Source organism: Papaver somniferum, unplaced genomic scaffold (genome assembly GCF_003573695.1).
Source record: "Papaver somniferum cultivar HN1 unplaced genomic scaffold, ASM357369v1 unplaced-scaffold_125, whole genome shotgun sequence".
NCBI classification, from domain to species: domain Eukaryota; kingdom Viridiplantae; phylum Streptophyta; class Magnoliopsida; order Ranunculales; family Papaveraceae; genus Papaver; species Papaver somniferum.
Genome location: NW_020621603.1, coordinates 14,078,344 through 14,106,132, shown reverse-complemented (window position 1 = coordinate 14,106,132; position 27,789 = coordinate 14,078,344). Strand labels below are relative to the sequence as shown.

Here is a 27,789-nt window from a genome sequence, read left to right as displayed (position 1 = left end):
ATGGCCAAGCCAAAGACTGCTGCTTCAACTGAGCCCAAAAGCTCAGTTCACTCTCAATCCTTTGAATTCCATAGTAAGCCCAAAGCCTAACTCAGTAACCAAGCCCAGAGCATAACTTGGGCTCATCAGCAGACCAAAATCAAAGCCCAGTTGTTTAAGACCAAAGCCCAAACTCATTAAGGCCCAATCCAACTTAACTGTGGGCTTAATCAAAAGCCTAAGTTTAAGGCCAAAGCCCATTTGCACTTCAAAGACAAACTGAGCCCATGCTCAGTTCATTTTAACAAGCCCATTAGCACTTTAAGCCCAACACTTCCAAAGGGCTTCTAAGCCCAAAGCAAATTTAGGAACCCAATTAGCTAAGACACATTTCCGAAACACACCCGATCTCTGTGGATCGACCCGTACTTGCACGAGCTACAACTGACGACCGTGCACTTGCGGTTATAATTTGTAGGACCTTTTAGATGCCTACCAATACACAACTAAATCAAACCACAAAAGTGATCAATTTAATTGAAGGTTCTCAACATAAGTAAACTTACGGATATACGACTAAGGTAATCATACGGATATACGACTAACTTAATCGTTCACATACTCAACATAAGGAGAACCTTACGGAATATACGAATATATTAACCAATAGAACATGATTAGTGTAGCCGTTCATATACTCAACACAAGAATTTGTGGAATATATGAAAACTCAACTAGATTAATTACAAGAGAACCTATGATTAATCCAATTGGAATACAAATAACCAAACTAATCATCGAAGTAATCAATTTAATTATTTTGGGCTCAACATAAGAGAACTTATGGAACCTCGACTAATTTCATCATAGAGTATGACAACCTTAACCGTACATGTACTCGACATAAGAAAGAAAACTTATGGAGTACAAACTAAATAACCAAACTAGTTGATTAATTTAGTTTCTAATGCTCGACATATAGCATCTCATGGAACAACTAACCAAATCAATAAAATTGACTTAGTCGTATCGTGCTCAATATAAGACACACAATGGAGCCTTCACGGTAAAACATAAGAAATGGATCAATGAAGATCAATACCGTGGATAACATACAAGGATCTATTCTATTTTCCATCATAACGACATAATAGACTTTATCCTTGTCAAACAAAAGATTTTATCCTATTTTCCATCAAATACATGACTGCATAGGCATAACTTTTGTATATGTCAAAAGTCCATTCGTCCTTTCATCAATACGAATACCAATTCATGAACGACTTTACTTTTGAACGCAATATGGGACCTTCAAGTTCACGGATGCAAACAATACATATCCCATAAAAATATTGCAATATCACAAAATCAAAAGATCAATACTGCAATAACATCATCCTCCAAATATTTTTAGAATTTAATGCTAATAAACATAAGAAGATGAAAACAAAAATAGCTATGTGTAGTCACAATCATCGCTATTCAAAGCACTAGTTATTCTTCCAACTAATCCAAAAAGAAGACATCCTAGGCGACAATGCCTTTGAGAAATTCAGCATCATTCCCGACCTCCTTGTTGTCAACAGCCATTGGAACATACGGTTTGCGAAGATAGGAGTTTATATCAACGAACTGTCTTGGCTGATTTTCGTACCAGGGCACTCTGAATTTCTAAGGACTTTGGCACAAAAGCCTTTATTTCACGAATCTTCTTTCTTACTTCCTTCAAATCATCAAGAACATCGGAAAACTTCTGAGAGTTAGAAGGTACAACCCTTGGTTTTCTTGTCCTTTTTCTTTTCAAGGACTTAGAACCAGTAGATTTCTCTTTTTCCTTGATTGATGGCTTAACAATAATATTGACATCTTTTCTCTCCATAGACACAATGCTTAGAGAACAGTTATACCAACTGATTTTTGTGGATGGAATTCACAACCTCATAAGTAGTCTTGAGATATAAAGGATATCAAGGAGGAAAAAGGAATGTAGGGTTCGAAACCTATAAACAGGGTCGTGGTCGTTTAACTCCAAACCCTATGAAGAGCAGAATTGTCGATAATAACCCTTTCTTTGAAAGATAAAAAACAATAAACCTAAGAAAACACCTCTTTCCTAAATCCTGTACGTTCATGATCTAGTCTCTTTTGAACAGGTACATGAGACAAGATTTTCTAAACAACACAATTAGTTTGTGCTGTGGTGAACAACAATTTGTCCACCATTTTCCGCAAGGGAGGAATCTTCAGACTTCTGTCTCTCAAAGCGATTCGACCATACTTTCTTTTCAAATGGTATTTCTCTATCCCTGAAAACCAACTTCTTAGACGAAGATAAGATCCTACATACCTCAGCGGTCTTCTGAGAAAGTTTCAGCTTTCTTGCTAATCGATCTGCTCTTCATTGGAGTTTGCTGGCGTGCCTTGTTTGGTGCTTGTATTTGTAACACCTTGATAGTTCGTGTCCCTTCATCGAACAAAACGAGCATGTTGAACTTGGATAGTATTCAGGCATCTGAGATGTGCAAGCAGCTAGACATACAGTAGATCCTGAAACATTACTGATAGGGTTTCCAGTTAGAGAATCTTCCAGTTTGATTGGGTTTCCTTATTCGTCGAACCCATTGAGGTTGATATATGTATTGCTACAAGTATCAAAATCGATGTTTTCACCAAGGATCCCTACACTTGGTTTCCTATCTTCATCGGAATCATAGGTTTCAGACATTTCATCAAGTGTTACAGCTAGACCTTTGTTCCCAGCGTATTTTATACGATTTGGGCATTCGTTAGCAAAATGGCCAAAACCTTTACACTTAAAGCACTGAGGCATGTCCTCGTCATCATCCCCGTCAGCATCCCTGGTTTTAGGAGGTACGCGACCGTGTGGTTTGTCTGATGACCTAGGTTTGTCTCTTGAAAACCTTTTACTTCTCTTCAACAGAAGATCCCTAAACTGTCTTGTGATCAAGGAGACCAACTTGTCAAGGTCTTCATCTGAAAAATCATTCTCAGACTGATCATCCTCAGAGACATGAACACTTTTACCTTTGGGAAGTAATTTAGTGCTCTTATGTGCTTTAAAGGCAACATCCTTACCGACTTTGGATGTATGCTCATGATCAAAGATCTTTAGCTTCCCAACCAAGGTGTTCCTGGAAATATTGTTAAGGTTATTTCCTTCAACGATGGCATGCTTCTTAGACTCGTATCTAGATGGCAGCGATCTGAGAATTTTTATCACAATGTAATTTTCAAGAATAGTCTTACCCAATGCAAAAGATGCATTAACAATTTCATACACTCTGTGATTGAACTCATCAAATGTTTCTTCATCTGCCATTCGAAGGTTCTCCCAATCGGAATTAAGGTTTTGAAGCCTAGCTTCCTTTTCACTGGAGTTTCCTTCAAATACGGTTTCTAAGATATCCCAAGCATCTTTAGACCTAGTGCAATTAGACACATGGTGTTGACGAGTTGGGGCAATGGCATGTATGATAGCATTTAACCCTTCAGAATTTTGCTTTGCAGCAAGAATCTCGGCAGCATTATATTCACCAATATTCTTGGGAACAGTTCCGTTTCCAGCTGCAACAACGGGCACATCATAACCATTCAACACATATAACCATGATTGAAAATCACGCGGTTGAAGAAAAGCTCGCATAGCAATTTTCCACCACAAGTAATTGGAGCCATCGAAGACTGGTGGTACGTTAATAGAGATAGCACCACTGTCCATAGAGTCAGATCGCTACAAACACAGACTTTTTAGGTCTTAAACGTGTTTGCCAGCTCTGATACCAATTGAAAAAGCGGGGGTCTAACAACACCACCCAATATTTCGCTAAGCAATCTGTATGGACTAACTCCGAAATACTTTGCTAGAGAATCAACTAGACAGTCAGACTCAATCTAGATAAAAGTATCTCAAGGAGTTAATATCTCTCTCTCTTGTTTTTGATATTACTCGAGCTAATGGAAATCAACGAGTCCTAATCAAAACACAAGGAATACTTGGACGGTACCAAAGACCAATGTCCAAGGATCAATCAATATCAATCAACAACCAAAGGTTGGGTTTCCAATTGATGATCACGAATGCACAACCTGTAATATTTCAATTGTATAAAATATAATGCGGAAAAGAAATAACACAGATACCAGAAATTTTGTTAACGAGGAAACCGCAAATGCAGAAAAACCCCGGGACCTAGTGCAGATTGAATACACACTGTATTAAGCCGCTACATACACTAGCCTACTGCAAACTAACTTCGGACTGGACTATAGTTGAACCCTTATCAATCTCCCACTGATAGAAGGTACAGTTGTAATCCTACGCCTCTGATCCCAGCAGGATACTGCGCACTTGATTCCCTTAGATGATCTCACCCACAACCAAGCGTTGCTGTAACCCAAAATCACAGACTTGATAATAAACAGATCTGTCTCACACAGAAAAGTCTATCAAAGGATAAATCTGTCTCCCACAGATAAACCCTAGGTTTTGTTCCGTCTTAATATATAAAATCAAGGTGAACAGGAACCAATTGATAATCCGGTCTTATATTCCCGAAGAACAACCTAGATTAATCAATCACCTCTCTACAATCCTTCCTGACTACACAAGCGGATTGTCGAGGAATCACAAACAGTGAGACAGAGATGTTTGTGACTTCTTTTTTTCCTACCTATCGGAGAACTCTCACGATCTCAAGCCAATCAATCGATTGTACTCATACGATAGAAGATGCAAGATCAGATCACATAACTACGATAAAGTAATATCGATCTGGCTTCACAATCCCAATGAAGTCTTTAAGTCGTTAACCTGATTTTAGAGAAGAAAATCAAAGGTTAATGGATATCGACTCTAGCGAGCACATTAGTAGCACACAAACTTGTGGGGATTAGGTTTGCACAATGCTAGATGTCTCCTTTATATAGCCTTCAAATCAGGGTTTTGCCTTAGTTACAAAGCAATCCATATTCACTGTTATATGAAAACCTGATTTAGATTCAAGTTAATATTTCTCAACCGTTAGATCGAAAACTTAGCTTGTCACACACACTCGGGTATATGTTTACTGGGTTCTTGAAAACCATGCCCAAACGTGTACGTTCATGTTGGTTCAACATAGTAACCCAAACGGTTAACCATATGAGCATTTCATATTAACCTTGTTCTTATTCACCATAACTAGTTCAATTGACTCAAATGAACTAGTTAAAGAGTTTTCAATTTCTATGAGATCTTATGTAACTACACAAGACACAATTGAAACAAAGATGATTTGATTCGATTCAATCGGCTCATGAACATTATAGCCACGGTTTGCATAAAGCATTCCTTAGTAATTTAATGTTTCTTGTTCATAACACATATTTAGATCATAACCTCTTAAGTTCACAAACAAATTCGCGGACTTAAGTTAATTGGTTGAGTTTTCCAAACTCAGTAGAAATTCTCGGAAAGAGAACTTTCGCCAGTTCGCGGACTGAGTTCGCGGACTTAACACACAAACGAGTTTTCAAAAATCTAGTAGAAATTCTCGGTCGAGAATTTCCGACATTTAATGGGTTCGCGGACTTGGCAAGCCAATTCCACAATCCTCCCGATTTCTCTTGATCAACAAAGTTCGAAAACTTCGGTTCAAGGAATACATGGTTATGTAATCTATACTCTCATTTCAATCATTGAGACATTCTCAGAGGACGCTATGTAGCCATTATTCACAGACCGATTCACGTCAGAGCAAATCTCAAAGTGATTAAAACTTTTCATGACTTTCGTCACTAAATGAAGATAAACTTGATCAAAGCGAAACGCTTTACCAACACATGATTTCGAGATAAAAGATAAGCAATGAATGCTCAGCTCGAAATGTCAAGTGTGTATGATCTAGTCTATATAGCATACGACTTTTGTCTCATAAGAAGTAGGAGATAGAATAGATAGACTTTTGAGTGATAGATAAGTTCAAGTCTCCACATACCTTTTTGTTGATGAAGTTCCACGGTTCCTTGTGTAGATCTTCGTCGTTGTCGTTGAATCGCCATGAAGTTCTTGAGCTCAGCTACACTTTTCCTATCCTAGTCCGAGACTTAGCTATGTAGGCTAGAAATCAAGACTCGTAGTTTTGATCACTAACATTGACAAACATGCTTGAGATAGCAACGCATGCGAGGTTGACCGAGTTATGCTCTAACAATTTCACATAGCCGAAACTAGTGTATTCATCAAGGAGTTTATAAAGACACAAGAAAACTCCTATAATATTCCACAACAGCACTCCCCACAAAGATTTGGCAATCAAGCACAAGTTCAAATAAGAGCTTTCCCCTATAAAATGTCATTCCCGAAAGAACAACAAGAGCGACCTTTCTTTCACAAGAAAAGAAGGATTTCTTCGGATATTTGTACATGAAACTTGAATTTGTATCCAAAATACTCAATTAAATTAACCACAAGAGTACCCATGATTAATTTAATCGGAAATGCTCACATAAGAGAACTTATGGAGCCGCACAGTACTTACACAAAGATGTGGATCAGGGAAAGACCAATACTGCAGAATATTCAAAGATTCAATTTTCATCAATATTTGCATAAAGACGTATAATAGACTTAATATTTGTAGACAAAAGTTCATCTTATCTTCATCAATATTTGCATAATGACATAATAGGCTTAACTTTTGTTGTCAAAAGTTCATTCTATCTTTTATCAAGAAAGTCATTGGTACCTCAGATTTTTACATTGTTTGTTTGATGTGAACAAGTCTACATCCATTTTATAACTGTGGCAGGGTATGTGAAATGGTTTACCGTTAAGATCAGTTGTGACAACACCTGAAATAGCAAGTGTAATGGCTCAAGAAATTCAGTTCAACATGTTTGGTGCAAACCTGTATGTTCAAATGGTGGGCTTTGGCGTTCTCAGAGTCCTCAGTATGGAAAAGTGTGAAGCACATTGTGCTGATGACTGGGTGTCTGGAATCTCTGCATCAGAGATATGAAAGTAAACCTTTGGTAACCTAAGATTGCTTGATTAATCTGTTAAACTCGATTATCACATCATCTATCACTCTCATAGTTCTGATTTATTACCATTTCTTTCTTCTGTATAATTCAAATTGCTCATCCTTTCTTCTTGGTGCAACCTTATGTTTCAAATGGTGGGGTTGCGTTTCTCGATAGTCCTTGGTATGGAAAAGCGTACAGCACATTGTGTTGATGACTGCGCGTTTGGAATCTCTGCAGCAGAATATGAAGTAAGCATCTGGTACCTGAGATTGCTTGATTTCTGTTAAACTCATTACTTCATCTATCACTCTCACAGTTCTAATTTTATTCCATTTCCTTTCTTCTGCAATAATTACAAATTGCTCATCCCTTGATTTACAAAATGGTAATTTCATATGAAAAATTATAGTGTCTGCTGTAATATGAGAGTGACAACGATATGCAAGTGAGCGGTAATTTTTGTGGTCGGTAATGCAGAATAGCTTCAGTGTTTATCAAACGTTAGGGTTATGATTCTCTGAAAGGTGTATTGATCTCTGGGTTTCCGAAACTTGCCACAAGTGATAGTTGCAAAATTGAGATAATCGTACGTGAAGGAGATAAAAGTTGTTTAACCTGGAGAAACCCAGCTCTGCAGATTGATGAAGTTGCTTATACACTGAAGAAGACTAGGTGATCTCCAAACTATCAAGTTGCTTCTATGTGCATTTGTCTGCCAATAAACTTTGTTTTTCTTTCAACAAAATTTTGATCCTCCATAGGTGTCAGGTGTGTAATCATTTTTTTTTTTCGGTCTGCGAGTTATAACCCCTAAGGTGTCACTCTATCCATCCACAAAAAACCCATGAAAACAAAAGTAACACAAAAACCCCAAAAAAAACAAAAGTACACAAAAACCAAAATAAAATTTGATGAAACCAATATTAAAATTTGGGGTTTTTGTATCAGTTTTTTTAAAATTGGGTTTTTGTTCTCAATTTATTTACGATGGAGTTTTAATGGATCCCAACATTTGAGTGGGGTTTTTATAGCACAAGTTTGGTCACCTTGGGTTTTTAAGATTAATTTTGTTTTTTTTATAGAATTGTCTGATGAAATTTGTAGAATCGACCCAGGGGGTTTGTTCAATAATTAATACCATCAAATAATTGTAATGCTTCCAAAAAAAAATAAAGGACAGCAGCCACAGTGAACGGACAGCAGCGAACAGGGGCCAGCAATCAACAATTCCCATCTTATCCAATGTGCAGCAGAGGCCCCGCCACAGCAAACTGAGCCCCACTGAACTGGGTGTGCCAGAAATCAAAGAGTTCCCCGGTCCCAGCATGCAGCAGCGTCCCGCCACAGCGACCGGACCAGGAGGGCAGAAGAGCCCGAACCTTGTTTCGATGAGAGGCTCTTGGTTACAATTGCATTATCCTTTCGAAATTTTCTTCCTCACGATCAGGCGGTACTGGAAACCTGACAAACTCCTTTGTGTCTCGGTTGCAATAATAAAAACAATTCGAGTTTTCCGGTTGCACGAAGATTAAATTTGTTCCTCTAAGAACTTGAATGGATGCATCTCCTTTGTAGTTCCACGTCGCTTCATGAGGTATATCGAACTTCTCTTCAACCCACTCGACACTACCATCTGTATCTTCAATAAGTACCCATAGGGAAATGTCACCTTCCGTTTCATCATGTTCTACTACACAGCCAGACATCCATCCACTTCTGTCAATTGAATAGGTTGTCTGAATTTAGTTTTCTCAACGACAGCTTCCGGGATTCGATTAACTCTGAACAATGCAATTTCGAATTCAAGACGGTATCTGATTTCTTCAACTACAGCTTTGGGGATAGGAATAACTCTGAATTTTTCAGTCTCAAAATCGAAACCCATGACTACTTCACCTCCGTTTTTAGCATACCGGAATCGCCAATACATAGAACCATTTACATAACAAGGCCTTTCCACATCCTCACCACTATCACTTCCTACGCAATAGGGTGGGACTGCATCAATTCTTCTCCATGTATTTTCACCAACCGTCAAGATTTCGACAATTTGGTCTTCTGCTCCAACTTGCTGATCCTTTTCATTCCGGTACTCAGGTGCATCAAATTTTTTATATATACCACTTGATATGCAGATGACTTTATGTTGATGGCTTTTTGGACAAAATCCGAGCTCATGGAGTCGACCACGCGTCTATTCTTCTTTTTATTTTTTTTTTTCGCCAACCACAGTAGTTTCAATCCAGGCAGACCTTTCTCTAGTGATAGGATTATAAATAAGAAATGTGTTCGGGTGCTAATACATACCAAGCCATTCACGGTTTGCCACGGTAATGTATAGTGAATAGTACCACCTGGGTAATCTTATGTTGTTGATACTTGTTAATCCTGTTTCAGGTGAAGCAATTTTGAATTCCACACCGCGACGTGTATACTGCATAGATAGTAATTGTGGATGATTGCGAGTGTCCATTCCTACAACATTTAGTAAATCTCGCAGATATGTCCATCTTGCTTCTAAGTCTCTGCGCTGCTCTTTTTTCATTCTTTTCCAACCATTGATCCAACTCAGATTCGACCAAATCGGTCCACGCCGATAACGGAGTAGCAGCAGCTGTTTTCCAGAACTCGAAGCTCCACCGATCCCTGCACACCATATCTATGTCCGCATACCTCCACTCCATCTCCGGATTCATTGTCCCCCAAAGTTTTCCCTCTTTCAATTTTACCACCATCTTCTCTTGGTTGTTATTACTTTTGACATCTGATTCTAACCCATCACCAAGGTGACAAGGAGGAGGAATCCTTCGTAGAAATCCTCCTTCAATGAAGCGAATTTTAGGAGAGATGATGTTCTTCCAAATTGCTCTCATTCCCCGATCTCTCGTCTCACACACCTAAAAGAGCCCTAACCCTATGTCTGATGTCACCCCGTATATATATAACTAGGATATGAGTATGACCCGTAACTTTCCCGGTATACGGTTTAGGGATTCCAAACCCGTAAATATGGGTTATACCCTACCGTTACGTAGAGGATATCAACATCATGTTGGGCTAATTTGAGAGGTGAAATCTTCTACTTTCGTATTAGTGTTAGTGTTTTTGATGTCCCTAAGCAGAAATGAAATGGAGCGGAGAATGCAAACACAAGAAGTTAATCTACAGACTCAGATAACGAATTCGTTTGTCATTTTCTGTGTTGATGAAAAATCTCAAACAAATAGTAATGCAGACTTTGTATTGACATACCTTAATATCTAGTACTAGTAATAAAGAAGAAAGAAAAACTTTCACTGTGTTGTTTGATAGGAATTTGTGTGTTTCTTTTGCAGATTAAAACCGCCAGTCAATCTTCATAAGCTTGGGAACTGATGCCTACCGCTCAAGGAGCTTCGACCAAAACCGCAACAAGTTTTGTAAGGTATGTTTTCAATTCCAATTCCGAATTTCCTAATTTGAATTGGAAATAAGAAAAATCCATGCAATGAATTAAGCTTTCTATTTGAAAGAGTGATCGATCCGAATTCACTGGTAATTAATCGCCTAAGTGTATGGCATAGGTTACAATCTTATACTTGACATAGTCATGCATACTTGTGAGCGAGTTATCTATGAGTACTCATGTGAGTTAGTATGTTAGTCCAAATCTTTCCTCTATTTCAGGATCACAGAAGCCCCTGTAGTAGTTTTGTTCTTAGTCATGTCACAGCACATACGTCTTCTTTGAAGATGAAAAGGATATTGTGTTTGAAAGGCAGTCGGCCAGACCGTATATCGAAGTTATACGGATAAAACCTTGTGTATCCCAGGAACACAAAGCAGATGCGCACAGTGCGTTGTCAATTGCCTTGCCTTTTACTGGTTAGATATTCCTTAATCTCGTGGAGAATGAAATAAGTCCAATCAGTTCTACGTGCCTCTTGGTTGCTTATTAAGGTCAAGAGCTAGTGTAGAAGGTGATATAAGAAGGTGAAATTTCAATTCAAGAAGCTGGATCTAAAGACTACTTTTGGAATCCAGCATTCTGAACTGAAATTATAACTTTCTCATACCCATCTAATTACCTTATACGTTAGCTCGACCATGATTTGGTTGTTCTCCATTCTCAGTGCTTTGTTCTATTTTCATTTGGAAATGCCATATTTGTTTAAACGATACAAATTTGTGCACATGATTTTGAACACACCTACTAGATGAATTAGAAGCTTCTCCTATTCTCATTTTCGATCTGATTTCATAATACCCTGGGTTCGTGTGGTGTGTTTTCAAGTAATGTCAGTTTAGCAGCTCTATTGGGTTTATAATGAAAGCAAACCTTCCTATTTTGTTGAATGATTTAGAGGGGTTATGTGGTGACCATCATACTCTGAGCCACAATCTAGATTAGTCCGTGCATTTCCTGGAGAAGTTGCATTTGGCATATCCCAAGTGCGACTGGGCCACAGGGGGAGGGGTTTGACAGCTTTAGTAAAAGCTGCCGCTTACACAGACTTCCCATATCTGGGATTTACACAAATGGAAGCACCCGCAGACCAGTAAAATGATCTCTTTCGAGATGATTAATAAATTTTTTGATACTTATTAATTAGTTGTGTGGACTGTTACTTCAGTTAGCTAGGTAGCTAGGAAATTTCGATTAACCCCAGTTAGATAAGAGTGAATAACATCTAGTCATGTGAAAATACATGATTTCAAATGGTTGTTGTTGTCGTCTTCTTCGAATGTCAGTTGCAGTTATGAAATATAACAAACATCTGACTAGTTTAGATGTTTGGACGAATTATTGAAGGAGTGATATTATATTTGCATTTTAGCTATTTTTTGTTTGATCATGTCCTGTGCCAAGCCTTGAACCCATGATTAGAAGTGAAATTCTGTACCACCAAGACCAACGAGGCTATATTCATTGATTGACAAATTGGCTGATGGAATTTGGTGGAGGATTGCACATTAGATACTAAGTCAATCAGTGAGATTTAGAATGTGAAGTTTTTGAAATTTTATCAGATAATGTTGCATTGTGGGAGTTTACCTGAAAGGTTTTGTTCGACCTGAAAGGTGCATATCTGGGAAAGATATTGGACTTTCAAATTATGTAGAATATAAGCAGCATGAACTATTCATATATTTAATACGCCAGGATGCTTACAGCCTTTCAGATTTAGAAATCAGATTAGACCTAGATAAAGCGGCCATTCCTAACAACTGGTCATAGTATATAACCTTGTTAGTTATTAGTTCCATGATTCATCCCTTAGTTACCGGAGGCAAAGAATGCTTCTGGAGGGCCAAACTTATCGTTGAGAGTTTTCCCTGTATAAAGATCCAAATGTGTACGGCTGGTCTGCGTGATAAGAGCGAACCATTCTTGTTTCAGTTAGAAGTTTTGCTCCATGTTTTTCAGTCTCGAGGAAAGACTGAGGAGTTGAAAATGAAACAGAGATGCCCTAAGCCAGAAGTTTGCTCCAAGATTGTTTGAATTGCCATATGGTGAACTGAATACAGATTTAGTGGTAAATACAACAACACCGGGAATTAAGCAGTGGATATCTTGACATTGCATCAAATGAAGTCAACCGGTGGCAATATGATAATGCGGCAAAAGAGGAGATTCTTTTAAATCTCTTTTGTTGCATGGTCGCCACCAAATATTGCTAGTTTAGGACCTTAGGTGCAGCCAGCAGAAAACTAACGCGTTAGAAATCAAATTTGAAAATTTCGGTAGGTGCATAATGTAATACTTCATCATTAAGCGAGGTGCTAAATTTTCGTTTTATCAGGGCTCCAGCTTATGCTGTGTGATGGACGAAGCATATAATGCATCATGTTACGCTTTGTAACACCTCAACGACATTACACCATTTTTTCCAAGTTTGAGCATCTTCATTTCCAAAACTCAGTTACAAACTTTGACGCACCACCCTACCACCAATTTTAAGAACCTTAAGTTTCTTTTTTCTTTCTTCTTCATGAATTACTGTGGTGATTATTTCAAAATTCGCTGAATTTCACATTATTTGATGCCAAGTAGAAAACCCAAAACATCAAAAGCTGATCTTGACTTTTATTTTTGAGTCTATTTTTGGAATTTTAGGTGTTTGGGGGATTTAGGGTTTGACCCCATTCACTAGACATTTTGCTGAACAAATTACTATGAACTTCTTCTCAGGTTCCCGGTGGTAATGACGCATTCTGGTTTTGGTGGACTTTTTCCTAATGAAGTGAGTAATACTCTTCACAATGAATTGGAACTTCTTTATTTCACTTTTGCAGTTGATTCTTTATCTTTTTTAAGATGGTCAGAACCCTCATAAGGATGCTGCTATGAGTAGTTTTATGTATGACACTGATACACTGATGCAACCACATTATTGAGAAGTTTCAGATTTGATACTGATCACTAGTAGTAAATTCAGGTTTCTAATTCAACTATGGTTTCTTGTTCTGTTTCAAATAGATATAATATGAGTGCGCTTCAACCATTGGTTTGAAGAGGGGGTGTAAAATTAATTAAGGATGCCAGTGTTTGTAATCATGTCATGCCAGAAGCATTAAAGATTGCTACTACTTACCAGTCTCACAATGAAAGATACAGCTGCAAGGTATCAACTCTGACAATGAAAGATCAACTTATTTCGAGCTTAAGAGAAGACTAGGCACACGACCACCTTAACTGGAGACGTGAAGTTCTCTTTCTCCATCTAATCTTGATTTGATGTAAACAGACGATAGTCTCAATTGGCTTATTCGATGCGAACTCTCTTCATTTTTGAGTTAACCCGATCAGAGGAAGGCTCAATCAGTTGGTTTGGTAGCTGTACGAGTGAAACTGCGCATTGTTCGGACACCGAACTTCTGCACTATTAACTGGTTCGTGCGAATTACTAATTAGGCTATGAGTCAAAAGCATATATAGATTTTTAACAATTAGTTATTTTCCAACATATTTGATCCTCTTTTGAATTTTCATATATATCACCAGGGAATATTAGGATATACTATCTTTGTTATGTTCAAACACTACACATTAATATGTTCTTCATAGTTGTCTCAACCTCACTCGGGACTCAGGAGCCTAGGATACTTGATTTTGATTTTTATCATGTTAAAGTATTTAAAACCAATTTTTATTTTCTTTTGAAAAATTGCCAATAATATGCATTGTTAATCGTTCTTTTTTGGGAAAACCATCACACCACTTGATAGTTCTCATGCTCCCTTCCAACTGCGAAGGTCGGGATTCGCTAAAAAGTAGTCTAGTGGCCACTGTAATAAGCTATTAAAGGGAAAAAAAATGTTCATTGTGGTAGAATAAAGGGAAAAAATCCTTCTTTGCGGCATTAAAAGTACTTGTTTGTGCAACTTAAGCACGTCTTTCTGACAACTATGGAGAAGAACATAGATGTTTCAATGATTAACTAAAGATTATGTGACCCAGAGATCAACAAGAAAGAAAAAAACGCGACCAGCCATCACCGAAGATTTCTACTGACGTATGAGACGTTTCATCTCGTTATTGGTTGGCATTTGGCAAGAAACAAAGAGACAAAGATGCTCGAAGACCATATTATAAATAAATGACGATTTACAATTATATGTTTGGAGACGTGAGACTGAGTCCAATATATTTTTTAAATTTTTTCTACTGATTAGAAGTTTCGTATTTTATGTTAGAGGGAAAAACATAGAGAAAATCAATGATACGAGAAACGGTAACAGAGATTCTATTGATAGGCAGCAACCATATTACATAGCAGAGTATGCTTTATATACAACCAAGGGAAAACCCTAACTACCTAGTTGGGTCGCACATCAATGGGCCATAGGCCCTACAACACTCCCCTTGTGCGGTCCATTGGAATTTCATACGTAGTGCTTCATATATAGTGTTTCAAATGTAATTCTTCAAATGTCGTCCTCTCCTTAATGACTTGTGCCGAAATCAATTGCCTCATTAAAACTTTGACAAGGAAAAAACCTAGTGGGATAAAACCTTGGTACAACTCTTCACATGTAGTACTTCACATGTTGTCTCTTACTTTACATGTAGTTCATCACATGCAATACCATCTTCACATATCGATGAGTCTAAGTTAATTGCCTCGTTAAAACTTCGTCAGGGAAACCCAGAGGGACAAAACCTGAACTAAAGAAAAAGAGTACAATATTAAGCAAACTTAGAATGTAGTTGGACTCGAATATGTTGCTTCATTAAAACCTTGACAAGGAAAACCCAGTGGGATAAAATCTTGACGAAGGGATAAGAGTACAACGTAACAGATGCAAGTAAAGGTGATCAGTTGCAGATGATCACTTTGCTCTGTTGGAGTTGACTAGTTTCTTCACAACTCCTAAGGAAGAAAATCCTTGGAAAAGACGTACAATAGCCTTAGTTGGGAAATTATATTCCCGGTGTTCGTTGTTGTCTCATTAAAAACCTTGCCGAGTAACAAAACCATGTAGGAAAAAGTAACCTCGGTGAAGGAAAAGAGTTCAACACACCATTAGATGCTCCCCCTGATGTCAGACAATCTTCATTAGTCTAATGCAGTCAAACGGAGTTTATCACACTTTACTTTAGTGACTTGGATGTTTATGGAACCATGTTGTTGATTCTGGAAGTTACGTTGCATAACGGACTATCGTGTTTCATTTCTTTGATTCAGATATTTCAATAATATCAACGCGATCTTTATGTCTTCAACGTTTAACATACCTGATGCTTTTAGTATTGTCTCGCTAAAAACCTTGTCGAGTAACAAAACCCATTGGGAAAAAATATTCTCGATCGAAGGAAAAAAGAGTACAACACAGCTTCAATTTCGAAGTAAATTATGTCGACATCATATCCTTGGATCCTCCCCCTAATGTCGGCATCTCCCCATAATTACTTTCAGAGTTGTTCCAGACAGTCCCTTTAGTCATGTATTTTTCGAAACTGAATATCGGTAATGACTTAGAAAATAGTCTACCATATCTCCCCCTGATTGCTTTCGTTGGAGAAGATATTATTGTTCCTTCATAATCAACAATCTTTGGATTGCAGTTCCTTTAACATTCCTTTTTTTTATATCTTTGCAGGGATAAAGCAAACTCATGTCAATGGTTACTATTAAGTATATGATTACATTAACTATACCATTCCAATGACCTTGCGTTCGCGCTAAGATATATCTAGCTAACAAGTTCATTGAGGATGTAACATTTGGTCGAGTATATTATGCTAAGTACAATAATGCGTCTATTATACTTAGATAAGGAAATTTCATCTCCCGACCCAACTTCGTCATCTTCCTTTAGACGAATTAGTCATTTATGTACATTTGAAACTCGACTAATCATGGGGAGTGCTAGAAGCATGCACGACCTTGTTAAATTGCCTGACAGCTTTAGACTAATGCAAACTGGTGGAATAGTATACCACAAGCTCAGTATTCGTTCGAGCTTTTCCTAGACTTTTCATCTCAAATTCGGATATCAAATAGATTTTAAGGTCCCTTATTACATCAAGAGTACCCATCATGTTTGTACCATCGACATAAATAACTACAATTCCAAATCAATAACTTTCTTGTGAATACACAATGAAAATAACTTACTTGTCTATCCCCTCCAAATCAAATAGTCACTTAGACGGGTATACCACATCCGCATGATTGCTTGAATCTATAAGTGAGCGTTCTATCTAACTGTAAACTCTGTGGTTTAGAGTCATTTGATTTGGGAAACAAAAGTATATCAAGTACTTTTGTAAATATCTTCTATCTCTTGATTCTTTCAGAGATACGTAACAGCCACATACATATGGTGCATTTAAAGTCCTTTTGAAATTACCAAGCTAACTAAGTAGCGGAACTCTATAACGTTCATTACAAGAGAACAATTCCAGGGCTTTGCAGAAACCTCGCGCCACAAGGCGAGTCTTTGTACTTTAAGACTACTTTAGTCTCACTATGCTTTATGACAAATTAATTATGTATGTCCAATAGGCTTTACACTTGGTTGGTTAGCATTACCACACCAAATACCTGTATATTTGTCAAAGAAACAAGTTCTACCTGGATTGTATAGGTCAAATATGCTATTTATTTGAAATTAATCAAAATAAAGCATGGTTCGATCTCATTGTGCTCTACTTCTGGAACAACTATTTATGGATTATATCATCACCGTGCACGCATGATCCTTCCATTGACTCATGTGCATTCTCATAATCCGTCAGGATTTCATTGTTCTCTAGAATCATTTAAAACTTCGGAGCGTCTTCCAGTATTGATTCATGGACATTGTCAGAGACAATCAAATGAGATGATTTTATTAATGATATAAATTAGGTTGTGCCTTACTCATTTACTTCCTTTCTAGGTGAGCATTGATTGAACCTGGTGGTCTCTCCATATTCCTTTATGGAACCACGGCCTCAACTACACTTCCACTAAGTGTAGTTGCAACACCTTAGTCTATGATGTACCCCATACTAAGGATTTATAACCTTGCAGGAATATTTGCAACTGGTATGTGTGATCTTGTCACTTTAGCGACATCAGTGTACATTCTGAATATTGATTATTCTTTGTCACTTCACATTTACATTTGTGGAGTACAATAATCAATATGAGACACAGTGGGAACACACCACGAAAATTCATGTCGTTCCCTTAGGAAATACTTTTTCTTATCTTCCCCTAACGACGGGAAGACTGTCTCATTAAAGTGATAACCTGCAAATCTAGCAGTAAAAGACCCCCTGCCAAAGGTTTTAAAATGCGGATAATTGTTGAGAGTGAATATCCAACAAAATTACTTAATCATTTTCGTGACCCATCATAGTACGATGTGGACTCGTAATGGCACATATATAGTGCAACCAAAAATGCGTAAGAACACAAATGTCAGGCTTAAATTCAGTTACCAACTGGTACGCAGAAAAGGTTGACTAATATTGGGTTCCAAAACGAATTAAGTAAAAATGCGCGTAATATTGCATATCCCCAAAGCAATAAAAGGTAGGTTGGTAGGCATAACCTATTCCTTAGACACCATCTGTAACCTTTGATGGTAGCCTCTGCGAGACCATTGGGTATAAGATGCTCTATATTGATCCTATTAAACATGCAATATTCATCAAGTCCTTTTGATGTAAATTCTCTAGCATTAACAAGGGTGGTTAGCCTTTGCATTTTGCATTGTGTAATATGTGCTAGAAGTTTTCAAACGCAAATTTCTTGGGAACTATAACTAGTCCAAAAGGTCAAAACATTCACCAGATCCATCAGTCACTTTAATGGTCCGCATTCTGCATGAATATTTTTCTAAATTTCACCTTGTTTTCTTTGTAATATGGAAATTTTACCATTTACATCTTAGGATGGTCTCGATCCTGTTTTACTGAAGACTTTGTAAAAATGAGTGATATGCTTTCTTACCTAAAAGCATAATGGGAAAGGGGGTTGTGCATTTAGTAATTTAGAAAACACTTATTGAGAGATATGCCGTCACTTTGCATTCTGTCAATCTTTTTCCCATTTTTTTCCACTCAAATAAAGTGATATTTGTACGAGTTCTTTCAAAACAATCATCATGTCATGACCAATGTTTCTTCATGGTTATGCCCAAAGCCTGTATGATTCAGTATCCAACATTCCATCGTCGGAGTCAATATGGATTCAATAATACAAATATTATAGTGAATTACATTGCACTAGATTGACTCATTAGTTTCTCTAAAATATATTTCCTTCCAAATATATTAGAGACTATAAAAGATGCAATCAGTTACATTCTCATCATTTTGATGTTCCACATGATATCCATTTGCACGGTTTACTTGGAAATCTAACAAGGTGTGATTATCTCTTGGTACATCTAGAGATTTTGCGACGTCTTTGTTCTATCTTGAAAAAATAAATGAGCAGGGTCGCGCTCGATAAGATAGGGAATTGGCCAGGAAAATTTCTTGTTGCCATTAAAGTTGATGTGAAAATTGGTTGTTACTATGATACACATACACATTACATTGTATATACCAACACGTATGACCAGGTGCATTTCCAACTCTTTTATTATGATGGGAGCTAGAATTTCATTTTAGATGATCCCATGTTCAATTGATACCTATACTTTGGTTTCATTACTCCTGGGAAAAAAAATATTTCTGTCTCATAAATATTATGTCCCATTTCACATGCTTTATATGAGTCGGTACGTCTAACCCTCATTACTTTGGGGTTCTTTCCATTTTCAGTTTTGCCACATTTATCTTAATTTGAGAAATTTCTTTATATCAATAGGCCAAGAGAATCTCACTACACATGTCAACCACTTACTTTAGATTGAATATATTATTAAAGATAATTCTCTTGTTGTCATACTTCAACATATACCGGTTCGTTAGTATTATGGATGAAGTAGAGAAATGAAAATTTTATGACTCATATCATCTTTTGTGAGTTCTTCCACAAAAATTGGAATACATGTGATTTTATTTGAACGTATGTTTTGAAACTACTGAAAGATTATTAGTCGAGCAAGTGGATACATTCCACGGAACATTCAATTTTTTTTTGGGAAAATATCAAGTATCCAATAGTGGTGCTCAAGTCCTTCTAAGCCCCAAATGAATACATTGGAATTGAGTTGGTGCAACCAATTGAACAAAAAATAAACATCACTCAACTATAGCCAACATCATATTCAAGAGAACAAACAACATTAAGGCCGAAATTCTTAATGATTGAGATCAATAAAAATAATTTAAATTGATTTTTTATATGCTGATAACTTATTTTAAGACAAAAATAAACAAAACTAGGCATATTCTAAAAACAAATAAATAAGCCTAGTGAGTAAATACGCCTAGCATATAAAAACTGGCGTTATAGTTACATACCTCAAAATTTGGTTCCCACAGTATATACACAAATCCATAACGGGCTTAGTCGCGCACATCCAAAAACCAGAACAGGAAAAGGGAACACAGCTGAAACGGTCCGGAATAAGATAGGACAGGTTGGTCCGAAACAGAATAGGACAGGTCGGTCCGGAACAGGACAGATTGGACCGGGTTGAGCCGGGACGGGTCGGGTTAGGCTGGGACAGACCGGGTAGGGATGGATCGGACCATCTTTGGTTGGGTCAGACCTGGTTAGCCTGGACCGAACCGAGTTCGCCTGAGCTGGATCGGGTTGGCTTTTCCTTCTCCTGTTTCGCCCGATCGGGACTTTTCCTTCACCTCTTTTCAGAGGATTACAACGCCGGAAATAACCAACCGACGGACAACACAAAATTGAAATTGTGATCAGAATCCAATAAGTTTCACGCCCAACCAAACATATGAATATATTATTTTAATCTTATGATACGAATAAGAATAAATTATAAACTAAAATATAATCCCTCCATCAATCATGACATATAACAGATTGCAATGAATTTCATTTCATAATGTGATAATCGGAAAAATTAACATATCAATCATCAATTAAATATGAATGATAAAAAATTTACATCATTTACCAAAAGTAGGTTAATCCTCATGGCACATTGGTTGACGAGAGAAAAACAAAGGACAGAAGAGATCATCATCATCAACACATATATACAAACATTACATGTGCAATAAATATAGCATATAGCATTATAAGGCGTGCAATCAGACAAATTATATCGTGAATCAATGGAGAGTAAAGATTTGGAATTTAGAGTATCATACATTTTCAACGTCTTTGGAAGATAAAAAAATGAAATAAAATAAAGAAGAGAAATACCGACTAAGATCCCAAAAACGTGTTCTGATAGCTTGATGTCTGATCGATTAAGAAAAATAATTAAAGAATTGAACGTAGTAAGATCCAGACTTCCGAGATGGCACCATGAACGGATGATTGAAGAAAAAAAATCAACAAGGTAGAGCTCTTGACTGATAACGTGTTCGAGGGAAAAATTGAGAGAAAATCAAGGATATGAGAAACTGCAAGAGAGATTCTATTGATGGGAGGAAACCATATTACATAGCATAGTATGCTTTATATACAACCAAGGTAAAACCCTAACTACCTAGTTGGGCCCCACATCTATGGGCCATAGGCCCTACAACATTTTAACCTTTTTACTGAACAAAAGTTTCATTTTACTGAACAAAATTCTCACTGATCGAAGAAACGGAAAAATGGGGTCTGGCGGTTTGTCACCCAATGGTCATTGGGGTTAGCCCCACTCTAAACCCATCCCTACCAAACCACCGGGTTGGAAAGGGGGATCATCCCAACATCTCTTGCGGAACACACCGCAGGAACCAATATACAACCCGAAATACATCCTGTTAAAGAGAAAATGACCGTAGATTTCCCTTCAAGAGATATTGTAAAATGGATTTGTAACTATAACATTTTTTTTTGAGAAAGGGCAAAGTTTTATTAAGGGCATAGCTTCATCAAAGTGATGAAGATACCAAAACCGAAGAGATAGCTAAAGCTACCTGTTAATTACAACATTCCAATTACAAATTAAGGTACTCAAAGAGAAACCATGAAACAAATCTGAATTTAAAGACCAACTAAACAAAGAACATTTTGAAGAAACAATCATCTAGTCTAGATTCCTTCTCTGTTTTCTGTAACTTCTTCCATTCCGTTCATTCCAAATTGTCTACTAGATTGCAAATGGCAGTAAACTCCAAAGTTGTCACCTAAAAGTTCTGTTTTTGTATCTTTTCCATTCCCACACATTGCCTTTGACAGTATCGGAAAAGACCCAACTTACCTGAAAGCTATCCAAGTAATAATGCCACAGCTTCCTAGTTTCCACACAATGCAAGAATAAATGCTCCTGAGTTTCCGGCTCTGCTCCACAAAGAACAGAAAGATTAGACTGCACTCTCTCAGCCCTGTAAAGCATATTAAGAGTTGGTACACCCTCATGACACAGAGTCCACACTAAGAAAGAGACCTTTAGAGATACTTTAGGATTCCAAACTTGCTTATGAGGGAAAAACAGTAAACCATCTACATCAAGAGCTGCATAGCAATTTGCGACAGTAAAATCACCACCAAAACCCTATTTTCTTCCATCCTTATCATTAGCATTGGGTACAAAATCTCCTAAAATCTGTAACATATCCGCTACTTGCCATATTTCCTGATCATTCAGACTTCTCTTGAAATTAAAATTCCAAGCTCCATCGTCAGTCATCATATCCTTTACAGTTGCAGCTTTTGTAGATGAAATTTTGAATAGAAATTGAAATCTTTCTTTCAATGTTAACTGACCTACCCAAGTATCACACCATAAACTAATTCACTTACCATTTTTGAGTACAATATTGGTGTTATCTTTGACAAACTGTCTGCATCTTAGAATTCCAGACCAGAGACTCATACCCATGCACTTTTTAGAAACATTTGGATCAAAGGAAGAATAATTACCACCATATTTTTCCAGCACTATTTGCCTCAAGAGAGCCTCCTTTTCTTCACCATACCTCCATATCCATTTACAATGTAAAGCCTTGTTTACAAGTTTTAATTTCTTTATACCAATACCACCTCTCGCTTTTGGCACCATTGCTTTTGACCATGCAACCCAGCTCCTTTTTCTGTTAGTTGACGAAGATTCCCAAAAAATTACGCATAAGCTTTTCCAACGCTTTCACAACTCCAGCAGGTATCTCAAACAATTTCATGTAATAAATTGGCAAACTAGCTATTACACTGTTTATGAGTATCAATCTCTTCCCTTTTGTCAAATAACTCCTTCTCCAAGTGCTCAGCTTTTGTTGACATATCTGAATAATGATCTCCCAAAATTACCTTATTCTTGAACTTACTGCCTAACGGAATGCCTAGATATATCAGTGGAAATGTATCTAATTGACAGCCAAAAGCTATAGCACATTCTGCACCATTATGTTCATCTCCCACTCCCACCACTGCACTTTTTCTATAGTTAACCTTCAACCCTGCAATTACTTCAAAAGCAAACAAAATATTTTTTTAAGTTGTTTACTTGCTCCACCGAGTCATCTAGAAAAACCACAAAATCATCTGCAAATTGTAAATGTGTATGGAAGTGCCATTTTCAGTAACTCTAAAATCTGAAATCAACCACAAAGACTTAGCCTTTTTAATCATATGTGACAATATTTCCACCACCATAATGAACAAGAATGGGGATATAGGATCCCCCTGTCTGACTCCCTTTTGACTTCTAAACATTTTTGTGGCTTCACCATTTATAATAATAGAGAATCTGACACTTGAAACACACCATCTAATCCACTTCCTCCAATTTAAACCAAAGCCAAATCTCTCAATTATTATATCCAAGCAACTCTAGTTTATGTTATCAAAAGCCTTCTCAAAGTCTACCTTGCAAACAATCCCAGATTTATTTGCTCTTAGTCTAGAATCAATGACTTCAGCTGCAATTAAAATCCCATCATTTATTTGTCTACATGTATAAAAGCACCTTGATAATTAACAATGATAGAGGGAAGGACAGTCTTCAACCTATCTGCTGCAAGCTTTGATAATATCTTGTACATACCACTGATTAGGCTTATTGGCCTGAAATTATGAAGGCTCACAACACCATTGACCTTATGGATCAACTTCAAAGAAGTGCAATTTAATCCCCAGTCTAAAAAAATATTGTTTTCAAATTCTTTAATCGCATTCATCAAGTCATCTTTGATAGTTTCCCAAGCTGCTTTGAAGAATTCCATTGTGAATCCGTCTGGCCCTGGTGCTTTGTTTGAACCAAAGTGCCAAATAACATTTTTAACTTCATCTGATGTAAAGGGTTTCTCCAGAGAAATACTGTCAGAAACAGAGATTGTTGGCAATTCCAAATCATCAAAACCTGGTCTTGTCACATGCTCTTCAGAAAAAATAGAAGTATAAAAACTCACAGCTTCCTCAGCAAATTTTGATTTATCATAGGAAATATCCCCATCAATAACCAAACAATTGATATTATTGCAAATGAACTTATAATAGGCTATTTGGTGAAGATATCTTGAATTCTTCTCAGCTTCCTTAGCCCAATTTTCTTTAGCCCTCTGTTCCCACTTCCTAGCTAAATTAAGAGAGATTGCATCATACTTAGACTTTGCATCTTCTCTAGCAACCACATCTGGAATAGATAAAACATTGTTATCTTCTTCCTGCATATCCCAAGAATCTATCATCTCTTCAAGCTGATCCAATTGAGTGTGCAAGTTTCCCAAAGATCTCTTCCAAATCTTTATAAGCTGTTTTAGACCTTGTAATTTTTTTTGCAAAAATATAACTAGGCCTACCATTAAAAACTAAATTCTTCCACCACATCTGCAGGTTTGGTAGAAAGTCTGGATGTAATAAAAGGTAATTGTCTATCCTGAAAGGTGCTTTAAACTGAAGACCAGAATTACAATTTGGCATAATTGGAGTGTGATCCGACACCGGCCTTTTTAGTCTTACTTGCAAAATAGAAGGACATTTTATTTGCCAATCTGTAGTCATTAAGAATCTGTCTAGACTAACTAACAATGAAGGGTATTGAGAGTTAGTCCAAGTGAACTTACCTCTTGTCATAGGCAAATCAACTAGCTCATGCTTATTGACAAACTTCTTGAAAAATCTTCTATTGCTTATGTTACCTCCAGGAAGGTTTCTTTCAGCTTGTGCTAAAATAGCATTCAAATCCCCTCCCAAAAGCCATGGTTCCTCAAAAAGAATTCTAATGTCTGACAACTATTGCCAACATTGCCCATAATCACCTGCATCTGAAGCTGCATATACAGCTGTGAACAACCAAGAAAAATTATCAGAAGAATTTCTAAACTTAATTGACAGAGAAAAAGCACCCATAAGATGATCTTCCATATGCAGAACACCCTCCTTCCACATAATAATAATGCCTCCAGAAGCACCAAATGAAGGTTGATATAGATAGTTACATCTGACATTTCCCCAAAGATCTCTTATCAGATTACCATCAACATTTTCCTTTTTTGATTCTAAAATTGAGAAAAGAGTGATGTTATTCTTCCATATGGCATTCCTGATTGTTGTTATTTTATTCTCCTGCCCTAGCCCTCTAATATTCCAATACATAATTTTATGATCCATGAGAACACACAAAAACCCTAGAACTTCCAATTGGATTAAACCCATCCAAATTTAAAGAATCAGTCTCCCCCAAATCATTCACATCTCCAATTATTTGATTTTCATCAATTTCCTCCGCTGGAACATCATCATCAGTGTCGAACGATCCCAATCCATCTTCATCAGCAACCGACGGAATTTCTAGATTGTTGTCGACTGTATCCCTTTTGACAATTATACTTCTACAAATATTTCTCATATTAGGATGATCACAAGACAAACCCATAAGTTTATTGAACTGTATTTGTGTATCGATTTTCTCTATTAGGTTATCACTTTCCTCAGCTCTCAAAACTTTACTGGTAGAAGCTGGAGAAGAAGTCGATTGAAATAATGGAAGAGAAGTTGAATTTTCCATCGTACGATTGTCATTAATCAGAGGAGAAAATCGATTAGATCTGACCAAAGCAGTACCCGATGAAGAGCCCATCGATTGAGAATTAAACTGCTGTTGATTTGTAGTTTGGGCTGATATACTACGATAGCCCAAAACACGATTTGAATTATCTCCAGAACCCGAGCCTCTTGAAACCGTAACCCATGGGTGAACAGAAATAGAATCATCTGTATTTTGACGAGATTCTGTTGCTTTTATCCAAACCTTATTCAAATCCTTTAATGCCGGTAAATTAGAGGATTTTGAAATCGAATTAGCCCCAGATTCGGAAGAAGAAAAATTGGAGTTTTTTTGCTCAACTGAAAACTGCGACTTATCTGCATCTAAAGGCTGAAGACCAGAATTAAGATCCACAACTATTTACCGGATCTTTGGATGAGTAAGCACCTGAGTATTTTTCATATCTTGCATTCATTCTATACTAAGCCAAACTCCTGCAAATTCCATGACAGCGAGTACCTGTTTAAGATCGCATCGGACCAATACCTTACAACTATTGATCTTAGTAAAATTCATCGTGGAAGGATGAACTTCAATTAGTTATACCCATGCGCTACAAATTTTCGCAAAAGACTGAGTTTCCCAGAAATGAAACAGGATTCCCTTATTTCCAAACCAATGTTTGTCACCAGAATCCATTTTGATATGAGAATCCTCTGGCTTCCATTGATGCAATATGACCATTGATTTACCAATTTTAAATGATACTTCCTTATTGAATAAAATATAATCTTCTTTTGACTTGGCAAGGAAAAAAGCTAGTCTACCACTAAGATTTCTTAAACCTAAATGTCCTTTCCAGTTAAACTTCTTTAATATTCCATTAGTAATACTATTCCAGCCCGAATGATAATGCAAGACTTCCACAACAATTCCCAAAGAGTATGAATCATACATATCCATAGTAATATGTTTAGCCGGAGCAGTTAAACAAGAAAATCCTTAGCTTCAGGAATCTTAATTTGGTTTGAAGATGAAAAATTGGGAGATGAAATTTGAGAAACTGATGACCAAAATGTACTCCAGATAGCACCTTTCGACCCACTTGGAATACAAATAAATCTTTGCCTTGAATCTTTTGAAGTATCATATGTAGATATACGAAGATAATCTCCATGTGAATTTGATAGCATTTCCATAAGGATCACCACCTGATCAAAACGGCGTGACCACTTACGTTTTTCAACTAAAATCAAAGAAACATCCTCCGTTGTTGAAAGATGCACCCAACTGACAGCTTCATGTGGAATAAAAATCCAATTACTGACTCCCTTATACCTTTCAAGGATCTTTAAGCGTTTGGATTTGCCATTATAAATCCAAGAAAGTTCAAAAGACTTGGAAGCCAATAAAATGGTGGTGGAAGATTTCATGATTGAAGAAACGGTCCACAATAACTCCACTAGTCAATAAATCTCGGCCCCAAGGGGAAAGATCAAAGATCCGTCCTTGTACGACGAATAAGTTCAATTAGCACTCTCCTAAACTGAATCAATCCGAATATCAATACGATTAGGAGGCTGAGTTCAAAAATAAAAACAAAAACTTGAAGTAAAAAAGAAATTAAAAATGGCTATAAAAAACTCTGCTACCCAATAAATCCCGACCCCAAGGGGAAGAATCAAAGATCCTTCCTTGGACAACGGAGAAGTTCATAATAGCACACTTCTACGATGAATCAATCACCAGGATCAAAACGAGCGGAAGACTGAGTTCACAAGAAAAAATCACCATTTTCAGAAGCTTCAAAAATTTCTGAGGAGAGAGAAGTATTGAGAATGAATCTTTGTTATTCATGTTCAAGATGTATGCGCCTAACCCCATTCATCATTAAGTTATACAAAGCTTTGTTGCTTTTTGGTTGTTATCGATTGTTCTGCTCGCAGTACGACTCCATTTTTCAATATGGATGCTCAATTTTTAGTGAATTTATGGTTATTAAATTAAGGTAACAATTGTGCTAGACACACCGTGATTTATACAAAGAAATTTCCCGGAATTTTTTTTAAATGATGTTTATCTGTTGTTCTAGTTATGTCGGAAATGAGATCCATGTTTTTGTCTCTGTCAGTGATAATATCCGGATTTCTCCTGAGCTAAACCTAGAATTGTTCTTAGAATAAAATACGTACTAGAGATACATGTATATATGTATGAGCAGTGCTATCCCGCACGACTTTGCGGGATGCCTTCCCGCAAAAGCGGCTTCTAAGCCGTTAGATCGCTATGTCCCACAAG

General features: G+C 37.0%; 1 protein-coding gene and 1 long non-coding RNA gene across 4 annotated transcripts; one reads left to right on the top strand and one right to left on the bottom strand.

Moving 5' to 3' along the window:
• Positions 1-9,744: 9,744 nt before the first annotated feature.
• On the top strand, positions 9,745-14,081 carry LOC113331632. 3 transcript variants are annotated; one of them, XR_003351085.1, is made up of 4 exons: positions 9,745-10,074; positions 10,341-10,429; positions 13,178-13,229; positions 13,466-14,081. It is a non-coding gene; the product is annotated as an uncharacterized LOC113331632 (long non-coding RNA). The 3 variants fall into 3 exon arrangements; XR_003351084.1 differs by lacking the exon at positions 9,745-10,074 and adding an exon at positions 10,120-10,231; XR_003351083.1 differs by lacking the exon at positions 9,745-10,074 and having other exon boundaries at positions 10,146-10,429.
• Positions 14,082-22,703: 8,622 nt separating this feature from the next.
• Positions 22,704-25,100, bottom strand: LOC113331332. Its single transcript, XM_026578051.1, has 4 exons — positions 24,764-25,100; positions 24,569-24,670; positions 23,473-24,267; positions 22,704-22,963 (listed from the first exon to the last, which is right to left on the bottom strand). Exons 1-4 carry the CDS (start codon positions 25,098-25,100, stop codon positions 22,704-22,706), a joined length of 1,494 nt encoding a protein of 497 aa, XP_026433836.1.
• Between the last annotated feature and the right edge of the window lie 2,689 nt (positions 25,101-27,789).

Excerpts from the sequence above, each read along its gene's own strand:
- LOC113331332 (XM_026578051.1), bottom strand. The coding sequence starts at position 25,100 with ATGTATTGGAATATTAGAGGGCTAGGGCAGGAGAATAAAATAACAACA. Across the intron at positions 24,671-24,763 it reads ATATGCAGCTTCAGATGCAG|CACAAGCTGAAAGAAACCTT; the intron begins GTGATTATGGGC and ends ATGCTATTTTAG. Across the intron at positions 24,268-24,568 it reads TGATTTGCCTATGACAAGAG|GTCTAAAACAGCTTATAAAG; the intron begins GTAAGTTCACTT and ends AAAAATTACAAG.